Below are 13,323 nucleotides of genomic sequence, written 5' to 3'. Positions count from 1 at the left end.
GGCGGGGAGCCTCGCAACATCTCCGTGCAGACAGGTAAGGGCGCGGGCACGGCAGGTGCGCGGGGAGGGATGCCGGGCTTTTCCTTTCTCTCCCCTTGCTTCGGCCGGCTCCAAGAGGAGGAGGGCGATCCCTTTACAGTGGACAGTGTTTGCTGAACTAGCAGCCCTGCACTTGAGTTCTCTTTAGCCCGCTGCCAGAAGTAACTACTACCGTCAGTTAACCCAGCAGACTTGAAAGAAGAAGGTGCTTTGAGGACATTAGGTCAGAAAAATGTTTTATGTAGTAGTAGCCCATAATATCTTTTGTGCTCATACAAGCATATTGTTGTCATAGTTCCTCAACTGACAGTTTATTTACTGTGTTTAAAATACAGTCTATTTCATAACAGGTAAATCTTCTTCAAGGGTAACTTACTGTTTCAGCCCATTTCAGCCCATTTATTCTGCCTAACCAGAGTCTAAAAGTCAGAAAGTAAAGCTGAAACTTCCTTCTTATATGTTTTCCTTGGATATCACCAGTGAGGTGTTATGATACACAGTTGTGTGCAGAGCACTTACAGTGTCACATCCATGACTGGCTCTACAAATGGTCCAGCAGCCTGACAGAGGACTGCCAAGGAAAGCCCTCTTTCTGCATTAGTGCTTGTGTGGGCATGTGAACAATTCAGCTGTGAAGCAATGGACAACATCGAAGAACAGACAACAGCTGCAGTGACACAACTGGCCTCTTTCTGCCTGTATTTGTGCTTTTTTGAAGATGATAAAATAGAATATTATTCAACCTCTTAAAGGTAGTAGTTCAAGACCCAAACCAAAGATGTCTTAAATAAGGTCCATCATTAAATGCCTTTCTGATTTGCTCCTAAGGTATTAGTTTTGGAGAGGTACTTAATGTTAGTATTGAAGATTACAGCAGCCAAATACTTCACAATTACCTGTTCAGAGTTGTCACTTTCCGTCAGAACCTTTTTCCTGCGTTAACCATACAAATGCACTAAATACTCTCCATTATTTGCTGTGGTAGCTCAAGTTAAAAAAATCCATTGACAAGTCTGCTGGTGTGATAGCTATACATGAAGCACAAGTCATGTCAGTTGGTAAAAATGAGTAATAGTTTCTATGCAGACAGTGATTTAAATTTGTCGTGCATCATGCTGATTGTTTTTAATATTGATATTGATGACTTGTAGTGTGAAAATTGAAAGAATAGATCGACCATTATCAGAGAGACAGGTATAAATCACCGTCATTTCTGTATAGTAAAGTTCTATTATTGAACACTTGCGTAGAAGTAGAGAAGATACCACTTTAGAGCACATTTTGATTAATGCATAACCATTAACGCAGAAGCTTGTACATGCCATTTATGACTTTTTTATCACTAAATAGATTTTTCAAGGCTGTAAGATGAAAGTGATTGGAAGCAGCTGATCATTAGAGTCATGTTATGTAGCTGACATCAAAGTGAAAAGTCTGATTAAAGTTTAAGTTGAAATACTGAAAATTGGTGTACCACAGTTGAACTGAGGTTTACATTTGGATTTTGGATAGCAGAGATCAGTCAAAAACATGAAATAAGAATAGAGGAACCATGAATGTTTCCTGCAGAGAGCTACTCAGATTGCTCTGTGGTTCCTTGCTTTCCTTGAGCTGAGTTGCTTGATGGTGTTCAAAACACACAATTAGCTCCAAAATTTGTCATTTTTGTTTCTAAAGAATGTACAGGATTTATTATGCTTGTGAGCAACCCATGTTGTATTGTCCATACTAAGCTTTTCAATGCAGGATGAGGGAGGATTATTCCTCTTATGTTTCCACCAGGGGCAGCATTTTAAACCAGTTTCATGGAAGCTCTCTTTCACCTGTTCCTTTGTAATTTGATGACAGTAGTTTTAGTTTACTCTCTACTGAGCCGGAGTGTCCATAGGCATCCGTTGCTGGAAATTGTCCTGTGAATATGGAGGTATAAGCAGTCTTTTCAGCCATATAGTAAACAAAATTTCCACCTATTTCAACGGTAGTGGAACTGAGCTATTGTGGGCCATCTGAAACCACAATGTCTGACCTTAGTACTCAGTGAGGTTCCCTTCCTGAGCTCTTGCTCTAAGGAAGATGGGCTAAGCTGTCTGTTGAAAGTACTCAGCTTTCTACACTGGCTATTGAAGGAGGCTAGGTTAGACTAGAAAGCTGAAGTGTAGTTGGTTGAAGTGAACAGAATCCTATCTCATGTGTTTCATTTTTGCAAAATGAGGTTTGAACATCTGTATCATCTTGATACAAAATATACACGTGAGAAAGTGAGAGAAAATTGCAGGTTTGTTTATATACCTAGTTCAGAAACTAGCTTTTTGCTCATATTCAATCCTGTTAAAAATTTCACATGCCAGTTCTGAGTTAAGTTTTCATCAGGTTTCTTACACAAAGTACTTGAGTAGCTAAGCACATAAAATCCAAAATATTTGGTTAAATTTTGAGTGTAATCTTTTCTGACTAGGGACTCGTGGTGACAGCAATGAATAATGCATGCCATAGTTGCAGTGGTAATGCAAAAGCTTGGAGAGGACCAAACTGGCCTTTTGAGTATATAATGTCACATTAAAATCATAATCTATGTTGTGTGCAAGTTTGATATTCTGATAGAATAATTGTGCCGCCTGCAAAGATTCCATAAACTCTCAAGTAACACCAGATTCACCCTTGTGAATCTTTGCGGAGAGAAGCAGCTTCTATTTCACTTGTGGATACACAGATTTGAAGTCTAATAATGTGTGAAATAGTGGTACAATAATCCACACTAGTCCTCTAAAGTGACTGTCTTTACTCAAGAAATTTTGATCTGTGGGTTGTCAATTTAAAACAGCAGGTATTTAATCCTGTAGAGCAGATCTAAAATAGGTCATCCAAAGTGATGGAAAATACAGTCACATATGCACTTTATAAGCCATGTGTATATAGACATGCAAACACACACAGTGGGGACATTTGTGCTATTTTGGTAGAATAGGAAAGAAAGAAAAAACTGATAACTCCCTTTATCAGCTCTAAATTTTCCACTGCAAAATTGAGATTACAGATGTTAGAAGGCACAAGTCTGCATATTTGCTTCATAATAATATTTACAATTTGTTGGGCTTTTTTAGTATATATATGTACATGAAACAGCACACAAAACCATACAACTAGTCTGCATGCTGCTGACGTTTTAAAGCTGGGATACACACCTTCCAGTCCTTTCATGTTATATTTTTTGTTGTTCTCAGTAAAACTATTTCTATGATTGAGAACTGATGTGTGGCAGAAGATGGTAGGGTTTTGTCTTTCCTGATTTCAGGTAAAATATATTTTAAGTTCTCAAATCTCCACATGTCTGTGTACCAGTATAACTGTATTTTAGTGAATGACTAGGTCTAGTTAAAAACAGTAGTATTAAAATTACAGTTAAATTTATAAATTTCAATTCTGAATTGAAATTTAGAATTGAAATACTGGTCTAGAGAGCCATGAAAAACAATTTGGCAATTCCCCCACTTTCAACTTTGTCTTCTAAAATAGACTTATAAATGCCACTTTCAAAATTGTTTTCTACAAAAATATTGCAGTGTTATATTATGTTACTGCTTAATCCAAGCCTCCTGTACAGAGATAACTAACAGGTAAATAATTTTTTTGTTAGAAAATCCATTAAATATTCGAATGAAAAGAAGATAGAATTTTATCTTTGAAGACACAGACTGTTAAGAGTGCTTTTTCATTGTGATATGTAACTCTCTAAATGCCAGAAGCATGCCTTGGCCGTATGTTCAATCCTGTAAATTTCGAATTATTTGGGACAAATTTGATTTATTAGCCATCTGTAGGAGCAACATGTGACATGGCTCTAACTATAGGCTGTATAATCTTATCATCTGTAATCATGTAATGATTATGATCATCATTTCAAAGGCAGAGTCCAAGAAGAAAATAAATAACCATGTTTTAAAGATTTTCTAAATTGCTTATCATCCCAAAGAAATAGGTATTTGTACTTAATAAAGACAACGAAATCAACCCTCTTTACTTAATCTTCAGAAAAGTCCTTATAAGTAGGTTACTGTTTTATGAAGAGGGAAAACTAGAAAAACGATGGATAATATTGTAGGAAGATGACTGAGACTGGCAGGAATTCCCCGTTACTAAGTCCTGGGCTCAAATCTCCCAGTTTTTTTTTTCTCCTGCATAAGGCAGGTGTGTTTCTGTGCTTACAGGCTGTCACTGGAGTTTGACATAGCCATATCTATAATTTGGATCTGCAGCAGCTGTGCACCCAAACCATATCCTCTTCCCAAAAAGTGAAAATGGAGTTGCAATATAATTCAAAGACCATTAAGTCTTCTGCAAGATGCCTTTGTAGACCAGGGGATATTAATTCATATAGTGTCAAATGGTATAAAAATATCTTAATGAAAATATTTTATTTCTGTGATCTATCAGTGTTGTATCGTTGCCAACAGAGACTTGTATAACAATGTAAATGGTTTTTTAAGTGTTTGTTTCCATCCAGGGCTCTTTCAGCCCAGGCACTTCCCAGTCTCATTGTTCCTTTGTTCTAGCGGATGTACAAAGCACTGAGTGTTTTGTTTTCTGGACCAGATAGATTAGATAAAGTCTGAATTTCTGAACTTCACCTTCTAGGCACGCAACTTTCTTCTTTGCTCGTGCACTTTAGAAGACAGATTACCCAGGACGTATAAATGCTTCTAAAAATGCAAATATCTTCTTTTGTCAAATTTGGCAAATAGTACAGATGACAATGGTGATTACTTTTACAGGACTAAAGAACAGTCAACGTTATCCTAACTTAGTCAGAAAGAGGGTTAAACTTCTTGACAGTTATCATGACTGTTCTCTCAATGTCAGTCAAATTAAAACTTTTTCATCTGGCTGTGCATCTGACCATATATAGTGCTGGAATTTATTTCTGACTTCCAAAGTCTGACCTTTCAGATTAGAACAATCGCCTTCAAGGAACAAGATTATACCCCCACTATTCCCTTTTGCCAACATAATAGTCTTTAGCGACTTAGTATATATTATAGGTGGAGCTGGTAGTGCAGCCTATTGTTAAGATTTCCTGACACTTTTCATTAAAACCTCCTGTTTCAATTGCTGTAACTGGGTGAAGTTTTAACTATTTGGCCTGTAGTTTGATGCGCTTGGTCTTTGAGTTGATTTTTAATTCTTTTTTTCTTTTTCAGATTTTAGCAGACTTAGTTTGGCCTTTAAGAAAACGTTCAAGAAAAGATAGTTAATTTTATTGATTGATTTTGTTAATCAATTTGTTTGAATTTCATCTTTTTCTAACTAACTAACATCTCTGTGGTCCAAAGCAAGAATTTGAATTTAAGCAGAGACATGTGTTCAAAGGGACACAGTATTTTTCAGAGTCCCAGAAAGGTTGAGGTTGGAGGGGACCTCTGCAGGTCATATGGTCCAAGAGCCCTGCTCAAGCAGGACCACCTGGATCTGGTAGCCCAGGACCATGCCCAGTTAGATTTTGAATGTTTCCAAGGAAGGAGCTGCCTCCTTGAATTCCTAATATACTTGATTGACAAAATATACCACCAAAACCTGGACTACTCTGTTCTCAGCAGAGCTCTGTAGGAAGTGATTAAACCTTCTACACCACCCAGACTTTGAAGAAAAAGCAGCTTAAAGGCTCCTAGGCCCTCCTACCTATGTATTTATAGGGGAGGGGTAGGTTCAACTTCACCCTTTCAGCCTTTACATTGCATTTTTTAGTTGTGTGATCTGACACTTTTTCATCTCCTTTGTTCAGGGAACCAAGCAGCAATGACTGCATTGGAAAAACAGTCTTTTTCTTCTGTGTTTGAGGTGCTGTTCATAGAGAGACCACAGTTCTCAGCCTGGATGCACCTTACACTTCTGGTCTGATGCTAGGAAAGAGTAGCACAGAGTGTACTCGTGTGGTAGGCAAATTTATTCCTAAATTATTGGGAAGCTTTAACGTCCCAACTTGTGAAGGCTTGATTTCGCTGCTTTGGGTTGTTTCACGATACCTTCTCAATAAGAATTTGCTTAACCTTATTGGAAGACATAAATGTCAATACCTTAGTACATCAACATGTAATACATTTGTGTGGTTTGCATGAAATCTTGTGAGTGATGAAATACACCTGGAGAAAAAAAGCAACCAGATTATTTTGGTTTAGTCAGTTTGCCTTCCCTTTAGACGGGATCTTATTTCACAGGTGATTTTACTGGAGATCCTCTTAATAAACAACATAATGAATGTTGAGAGTTTCAGAGAAGTAATTCCAATATTAGTTCCTGAAGGTTTATCCGATGTAGTGTTCAGGGGTTTTTAAATTTATATGAACAGTACTGCAACAGAGCAGAAGCATATTCTATCAGAATCTGTTTCAAGTCATTGAAGCTAATACTAAAAACAAAAGATTGTTTCCCTTAAAACTGTATAAATGCTCATGCCCATTAGTAATAAAGTGTAGGGTGAGTGCTAGGAAGTGAAAGCTGTTGCTGCCATCTATAAAGCTACATTACACTGAGTAAAATTTGCTGGGTTTCCATGTTTGCTGTTTCTTATTAAAGTTGTTACAGCTTTACTATCAGCAGATTTCCAGGATTGCAATATACATCCACAGTGGAAATGTTTTGCTATGTGCATGTCTGTGTGAGTGAGCATGTACAAATATATTAAAGTAATACTTCTGAATTCTGCAGGACTCTCTTGTAGACTGGCTTCAGTGTATGGTGTCTTTAAATAGAAAGAAAAAGCTTTTTGAAAGTATTGGCTGCATGATGATGGTAAAGGGAGAGTTTCAGAAGAATTTTTGTGCTGCTGCGTAAAATTTCAGGCAATCCCAAATCAAGAAATGGTTTATCTTCTCTGTTTTGTTTTTTTTTCCTAACTGCAGATCCCTTGCCACCATCTCGTTTGGAAATTAATAAGGAGAAAACTACACTCACAAGCTTGCAGGTTCAATGGGATCCTTCATCAGGAAAGGTGGACATGTATAACCTAGTATTATTTGATCATAATAATAAAAAGATACAAGAAGTCTCTGTACAAGGAAGGATTTCAAAACCAGAAAATACATTTTCCAGTCTCATTCCTGGGAATAAATACAACATTGTCCTCAGTGCAGTTGCTGGAAATAAGACTACCCCTGAACTTCACATAAGTGGATCTACTGGTAGGACTTCTTTTCCTGTAGTTACAGTATTCTTCAGATGTGCGTTTTGAAACTAGCAAATAGATATAATTCTTCTACCTGGCAATATATGTGTATATATTTATGTAAGTATCTATTGATTATAAGTAGAAATGAAATATGAATCTCTGACTGACACAAAAACTTGTTTGCTAAGAATGGGGTCTCATTGTTATTGTGTATTTGGCATTGGGTGTTCAGTAACCGTAAAGAAACCCAACATATTCCAAGAGTAAATCTATTCAAAATTGCTGAAATCATGGAGATAACCATTAGGCCTTAAGCATGTGTTCTTTTTATATCAACAGTTCCATCTCCTGTGAAAAATATTCAGGTCAGCATCAAGACAGACACTATCCACGTTTCGTGGTCTCCTGGCTCTGGGCGTGTGGATCGTTACAGGCTGCTGTTACTGGATAATCATGTACCAGTTCATGAGATTCACCAGGAAGGTTCTCTGACCACCTACACTTTTTCAGGACTTACAGCAGGCCACCTGTATAACCTCTCTATCATAACTCAGGCTTCAGGATTGGAGAGCAGCAGTTTTCAAACAGTCAGGACAGGTATGATTTCAGAATTCATCACAACAGAACAAGAACCTAAGGCCATAACCTAATAGCATTATAGAACATATTTCAGAATAATAAGTGATTCATAGTCCAAGTTAGAGACACCATAAACTTATTTAATTCCATAAGTTACCACTGCAACAAAGTTATGGGCTAAAAGGAAAGTGGAAAAAGTCAGAAAGGGAAGTGGGAAAAAAATGTAAAGCAGGTTAAGAACTTTAAAATTAAATGTTGGCGGTTAGGGTTATTTGGAGTTTTTGTTTGCCTAGTTGGTTGCTTTGATATGGGTTTTTGTGGATTGTTGGGATTTTTTCCTTTTCACAAAAAAATATTGATTGACAGAACTAGAGTTTTAGAAATTACATTTTTTTCAGGAATATTTTTCAGGATGGACTTCTGTGGTCACACAGATAAAGATAAGATAACATCCTGCCAGAGTCCAATGGTTAAAACACTTACATAGGCAGAAAAGGGTCATGCCTTCGCTCTCTTTAATTTCTGGGAAGAGTAAGATGCAATTTCTTCTACAGAAATCTTATCATGTAAACAGTTTAATATTAAGTGAAAATATTGTCATGTCTAGGATGCACAGATGACTGCTATTGACACCTGGGCTGTTCTGGGCATTTTACTAATTTAATTTTATTTCTTCAGAAATTTTTATTTCTTTCTGTTGTGGGTGCAAAGATTTTAAATCTCACAGGTATTCTTAGAGTGTAAAAGCATTCCATATGGCTTGCAGCATGGTCCTCCATTTCAGTACCTCCTGCGCCTCAGGCCTGTGAAATTAAGATATTGGAGCTGGCTATGCTTTTCTTTTGGTGGAGTGTTCGAGTGAAGGAATCTTACTCAAATCCCTTCTACATTGCTGTAAATCAGGCATAGCTGCAGTAATGCTGTAATGCTTACCAAAATGTAGCAGGCATCTCTTGTCCTTAGGAGCATGTGCATGATCTGGTTTATGGTCAAAATGATGGATGTGCGTGCAGACATGGCTAAAAGATTTTCTGTTCCATGAAAAAAGAGTGGGCATCATAAGACATGTCATTCTCAGAAGTGCAATGTCTTACACAGGGCAGGATTCAGTTGCACTGTGACCAGACTTTGCCCTTTCACTGTTCAGGCAAAATCATTCATACTCCATCTCATATAATTATTCAAAATCAAAAGTTTACTGTGGGAGTTTGGGAGGCAGCAGGTCTTATATGTTTTGTGGTAGATATACTTTATTCTCTTTCTTATTTTCTTTTTTTAGCCCCAGCCGAAGTCTTAGATTTGATGGTGACTAATGATGGCAGCTTAGATGCTTTAAAAGTTAAGTGGAGAAGACCTTTGGGAAACCTCAATTTCTATAATATCACTTTGTCTCATCTTGGATCAGTTAAAGAAGTCAAAAGTGTGCAGCCACCAGTCACGGAGGCTCAGTTTGACAAGCTAACTCCAGGACGTCTTTATCAGGTTACTGCCCGCACAATCAGTGGTGAACTGTTCACTGATCGGACAGCAACTGGCAGGACATGTAAGTCTTCTGCTTCAGTAAGAACGTTGTAACTAATGCTATTTTTGCCTACGCTGGCCTTGTAGCAAATCACTGTAAGAGACAAAATGATTTGGATTCCAGGCAAAATAAGATTAAGAGCGCAGTACTGTTTCAGGAGTACCCCTGCTGACTCTCTGGCAAAAGTTAATCTGTCAGCCAAAAGCAGCTCCAGCGTATCTTGGGAGCAGGCAACAGAAGTGCATTTTGGTTGGACTGTATAGTTGAGTGAGTCTGTTACAGAACTGTTGCATACTACTGCACTTTCATTCAGGTTAACCTTGTTATCTTGAATTCAGCTCAACATACTAGATAAAATGAGTTACGTTATGGGAAAGTGTGCATGTAGTCAAATTATTAACAGTTTTTAAAGTAATTTTGCAAGGTCTAGTCTTATTCCTCCTTCCAGACACAAATCTACAAATGGGAAAAGATTAGGTCTCAACTTTCTTTACTATTGACAGCATGGATTAACAAAGGCGTGTGGCAGCCTTGATGGAGCTGAGTTAGGAGTTCTTTGTCTTTTCTCAGACTTAATAATTTTCTTTCAGGTAACTCTTGTATGAGTTCTGAACCTGAAAAATCCTGCATAATTCTCCCATAGCATTACTGGCCCTAGAGGTGTGTCATCTTCTCCATAGCAGCCTAGCCCGACCAGAAGTTAGATGGTAAAAGATGTCTAACTTGGTGAAGAATGCATACATAAATTTTTAGTAGACTCAAAGCCAAAAGGTAGAAAATGTGGGTGTAAGAGAGCAGAGTATTTATTTTAGAAAATATTTATTGTCCACAACTAAACATCTCATGTGAAAGGCATATCCTTGACACACCCAGCTGATACCCCATTCTCAGTGCAGGCTGGAAGAGCCCTGTAAAAGTCTTTCATGTCCAGTAAGTACAAAGCTGGACCAGTTTATATGCATGTCTCTTTTTGTTTGTTTAGCCTATCACTGAAGTCCTTTAAAATTACCATTTCAGTCTAAAGGGAAAACTTCAGGCCCTCACTCAATACCACTGATCCCCAGCTTTGTAACATAGATCCAGTGCTTTCAAAGTTAGGGATTAGAAGTCTTATTTCCAAGGATGCTGATCATATGCAATTCCTTCCTTTACCATAGACATCAAGAGCTTTGAAAATGGTCACTTCAGCAGAAGCTCTGTGGCGTAGATACGTTTGTAAATCCAGACTGTCAGGTCCGCAGATGCTGAAGGGATTAGGCCTTTAGGGTCCCTCTGTAACTCACAGAGAGAGACAGGTGTTCAAGGACATAATACACATTGTTGTGTATTGAGAGGGTGCTTACAGCAGCAGAACCTGCCAAGGAATGTTGTGGTAAGAGATATGGACATCTCAGAGACTGAAACTTTGTGCCATACAGGTGTAATGATGTCCAGCCAGCCTGACAAGGCTGAACTTTATCTGTTATGATGTAAGTTCAGTTATGCTTCCTAACAATACACTGTGTGCTTATATCCACTCACTCAGAAATTGAAACACATTTCCCATATTCACTGGCATATGGGAGTTGTAGGTTTGATATCCTGCTATGCCCATGGGAAGTGAAACTGGTGAGTATTTTGTGATGCTGGTAGAGAGGTTTTAATTCTGTGCTAGATACTGAACAATTAAGTATTAACTAAGCTAGATAAAACATGAGAACATGATTCTACCCTTGTAGTTTACAGTTAATACTTGCAAGTGGTCCCAGGGCTCCAATGCTCATCTCTGAGTATCTTAAAACTAAGCTACAGGTATCCTGTCCTAAGGGTCTGCATTTGTCTTCTAGTCTCTGCTTGGTCTGGCTAATATTTAATTATTCCATGAAAATCAGAAAAGCTTCAGTGGTCCAATGTGACCTGCAGGAGTGTAGGGTGAGAAGGTTAAGCATGTAAAATCAGGACCCTTGGAGTACAGGACAGGATGGAGTGGATGCTTTAATGGACCTCTGTCTTAACCTCAGTGCCTTATACAGCTGGGAGGAATTAGGGCATACAAGGTGGAAGAAGCAGTCTTTGTGGGAGAAGTCAGTAGACTTTGCTTTTCTGCTGCTGATACCAGTATTTGGCTGATAGAGATTGAAGTTTACAGCCTTAGCAGTGAAAAATGGATTGGCAGTTTCTAAGTGAACTTGAGTGCAGGAAACAACAGGGAACCTGACTGGAAACTGCAAAATGCATCCAAGAAGCGTACAGGAGATTTTGCCAGCCCTAAGAGGGGTTCCCCATTTCTGATGTCAGAAACCAGCAGGGGAAAAGTGAGTGGTTTGTGTGGGGAAGAGTAAAACTTGTCTTTAAAATGAAAGCCAACCTTTGCAACAAGGTAACTCACATTGCTCTAGCTGGTCCAAGCACTTGTACAATAGTTATGCTGTGAGACAGGTTTTGCCAGTACAGTTATGTCTCATCAGAATTGCTTTTTCACTCTCTGTTTCTCCAGTTCCACAGAAAGTTTCGGAGCTGCAGGCAGGTGCTAGCGGCTGGCCACGGTCTCTGCGAGTGACCTGGGTGCCCCCCGCAGGAGACTGGGAGAGGTACCACCTGCTCCTGTGGAACCGCTCAGCCCTGGTGCTCAACACTACCCTCGAGAAGGACACCACCGAGTACCTCATCCATGATGTGGGCCTCATCCCAGGGAGGGAGTATGGCGTGGAAGTCATTGTGGAGAGTGGCAATTTGCAGAGCAAGACCAGTTGCATGGGGAGAACAGGTCAGCATGCTCATCCAAGCGCTGTAAGAGTGCAGAGTGTTCAGCTGGGCTCTGTGAACAATGAAAGAGTACTTGGGAATCCACAAATTGATTTCGCTATTAATACGATAAAAAGGAGCTCCCTTGTAAACCACAGAAATATTTTTAGCAGTTCTGTGAAAATTTTCAGGATTACTTTTGTAGGAAATGTTTTGTTAGTGAAAGTTTGGGGAACTGTATCATGATTCTGTCACGTCTGAGGTGTTACATTACGTGTTCATTTCACTGCTATATTTTGTAGCTGATTGTAGGGCACCCTATAAAGGTCTTAAAGAAAGCAATGTAGGCCTTCTTGTATTGTTCATCAGTGTGTTTCCTTGCCAGTCTGTGTAAAGAATATTAACTGTGTTAACCAAAGCTGGCTAAAGTGTATGTTAGTATGGCTGTTCTGTAACATCCCAGTTCTTGTTCTTGCATTCCATAAAGAAAATGGGTTCGTCTGTTCAAGTCTGTGTTTCCAAATGAAGTCCATATATACTGCATGGATGTGAGTGGAATTCTTTTGCAGTGTGTTAATCAAAGCAACATCTGATTTGCTTCAAATTTATAAAATAATTCCTATATAGTTGTTAGAATTTCTGCTCAGTGAATACAGAATAAGTACAATTCAGAGGAAAGGAAGACTTGGAGTAGGAATAACAGGCAAGGCTCAAGTCTAACCCTTATCTCAGTGAAGAATGTGAGGTAGGACAGGGCCATCCTACTTTATCCTCACCCTTCCTGGGGCCTACCTTTTCTACTATACCCTTACCTGTCATTCCCTGAGGACTTAATTTTGTTTTATTTTGCACAACAGCAAGACCAGCAGAAGCTACAAAACTGAAGCTTTCTCTGACTTCTAGCAAACTTGATCAGAGCAAGATACATTCTCATCTTCCTTATTTTGACATATGTTGCAAGTAATTTAAGTTTATGATGTTACTTTTAATTGACTCCACTAAGTGATTAATAGTTGGACCCAATGATTTTAGAGATCTTTTCCAATCTAAGTGATCCTATGTTTAGAACAAGGTCCATTAAATAATATCCGGCAGTGGCTGTATTATGACTGTGTTTGACCCACAGTGAGGTGCATAATGTGTCTGTTATGAAGCATAGGTATTAAGCCCTGTTGTGACACAGTTTTCTCTTAGATTAACCCACAGTTTTGGAAACTGAGTTGTATTTCAATGTGACAGGGACAAAATCAGATCAGGACTACGTTAGGCGATAGATGAGATGCCTGCAGTGTATGCAGGC

The 13,323-nt window shown here is 38.6% G+C and overlaps 1 protein-coding gene across 1 annotated transcript in view; it reads left to right on the top strand.

The window, feature by feature from the left end:
• Positions 1 to 13,323, top strand: part of PTPRB (protein tyrosine phosphatase, receptor type B) — a 64,256-nt gene that overhangs the window by 16,221 nt on the left and 34,712 nt on the right. The window contains exons 4-8 of the mRNA XM_017733096.1: positions 1 to 34; positions 6,933 to 7,211; positions 7,538 to 7,795; positions 9,057 to 9,320; positions 11,776 to 12,045. Of these exons, the coding sequence (XP_017588585.1) occupies positions 1 to 34; positions 6,933 to 7,211; positions 7,538 to 7,795; positions 9,057 to 9,320; positions 11,776 to 12,045 (1,105 nt within the window). The remainder of the gene's footprint in view (positions 35 to 6,932; positions 7,212 to 7,537; positions 7,796 to 9,056; positions 9,321 to 11,775; positions 12,046 to 13,323) is intronic.

This window comes from Corvus brachyrhynchos, unplaced genomic scaffold, assembly GCF_000691975.1.
Source record: "Corvus brachyrhynchos isolate BGI_N302 unplaced genomic scaffold, ASM69197v1 scaffold32, whole genome shotgun sequence".
NCBI classification, from domain to species: Eukaryota; Metazoa; Chordata; class Aves; order Passeriformes; family Corvidae; genus Corvus; species Corvus brachyrhynchos.
Note: the sequence above shows the minus strand (reverse complement) of the source record. Positions and strands in the feature narration are given on the sequence as shown.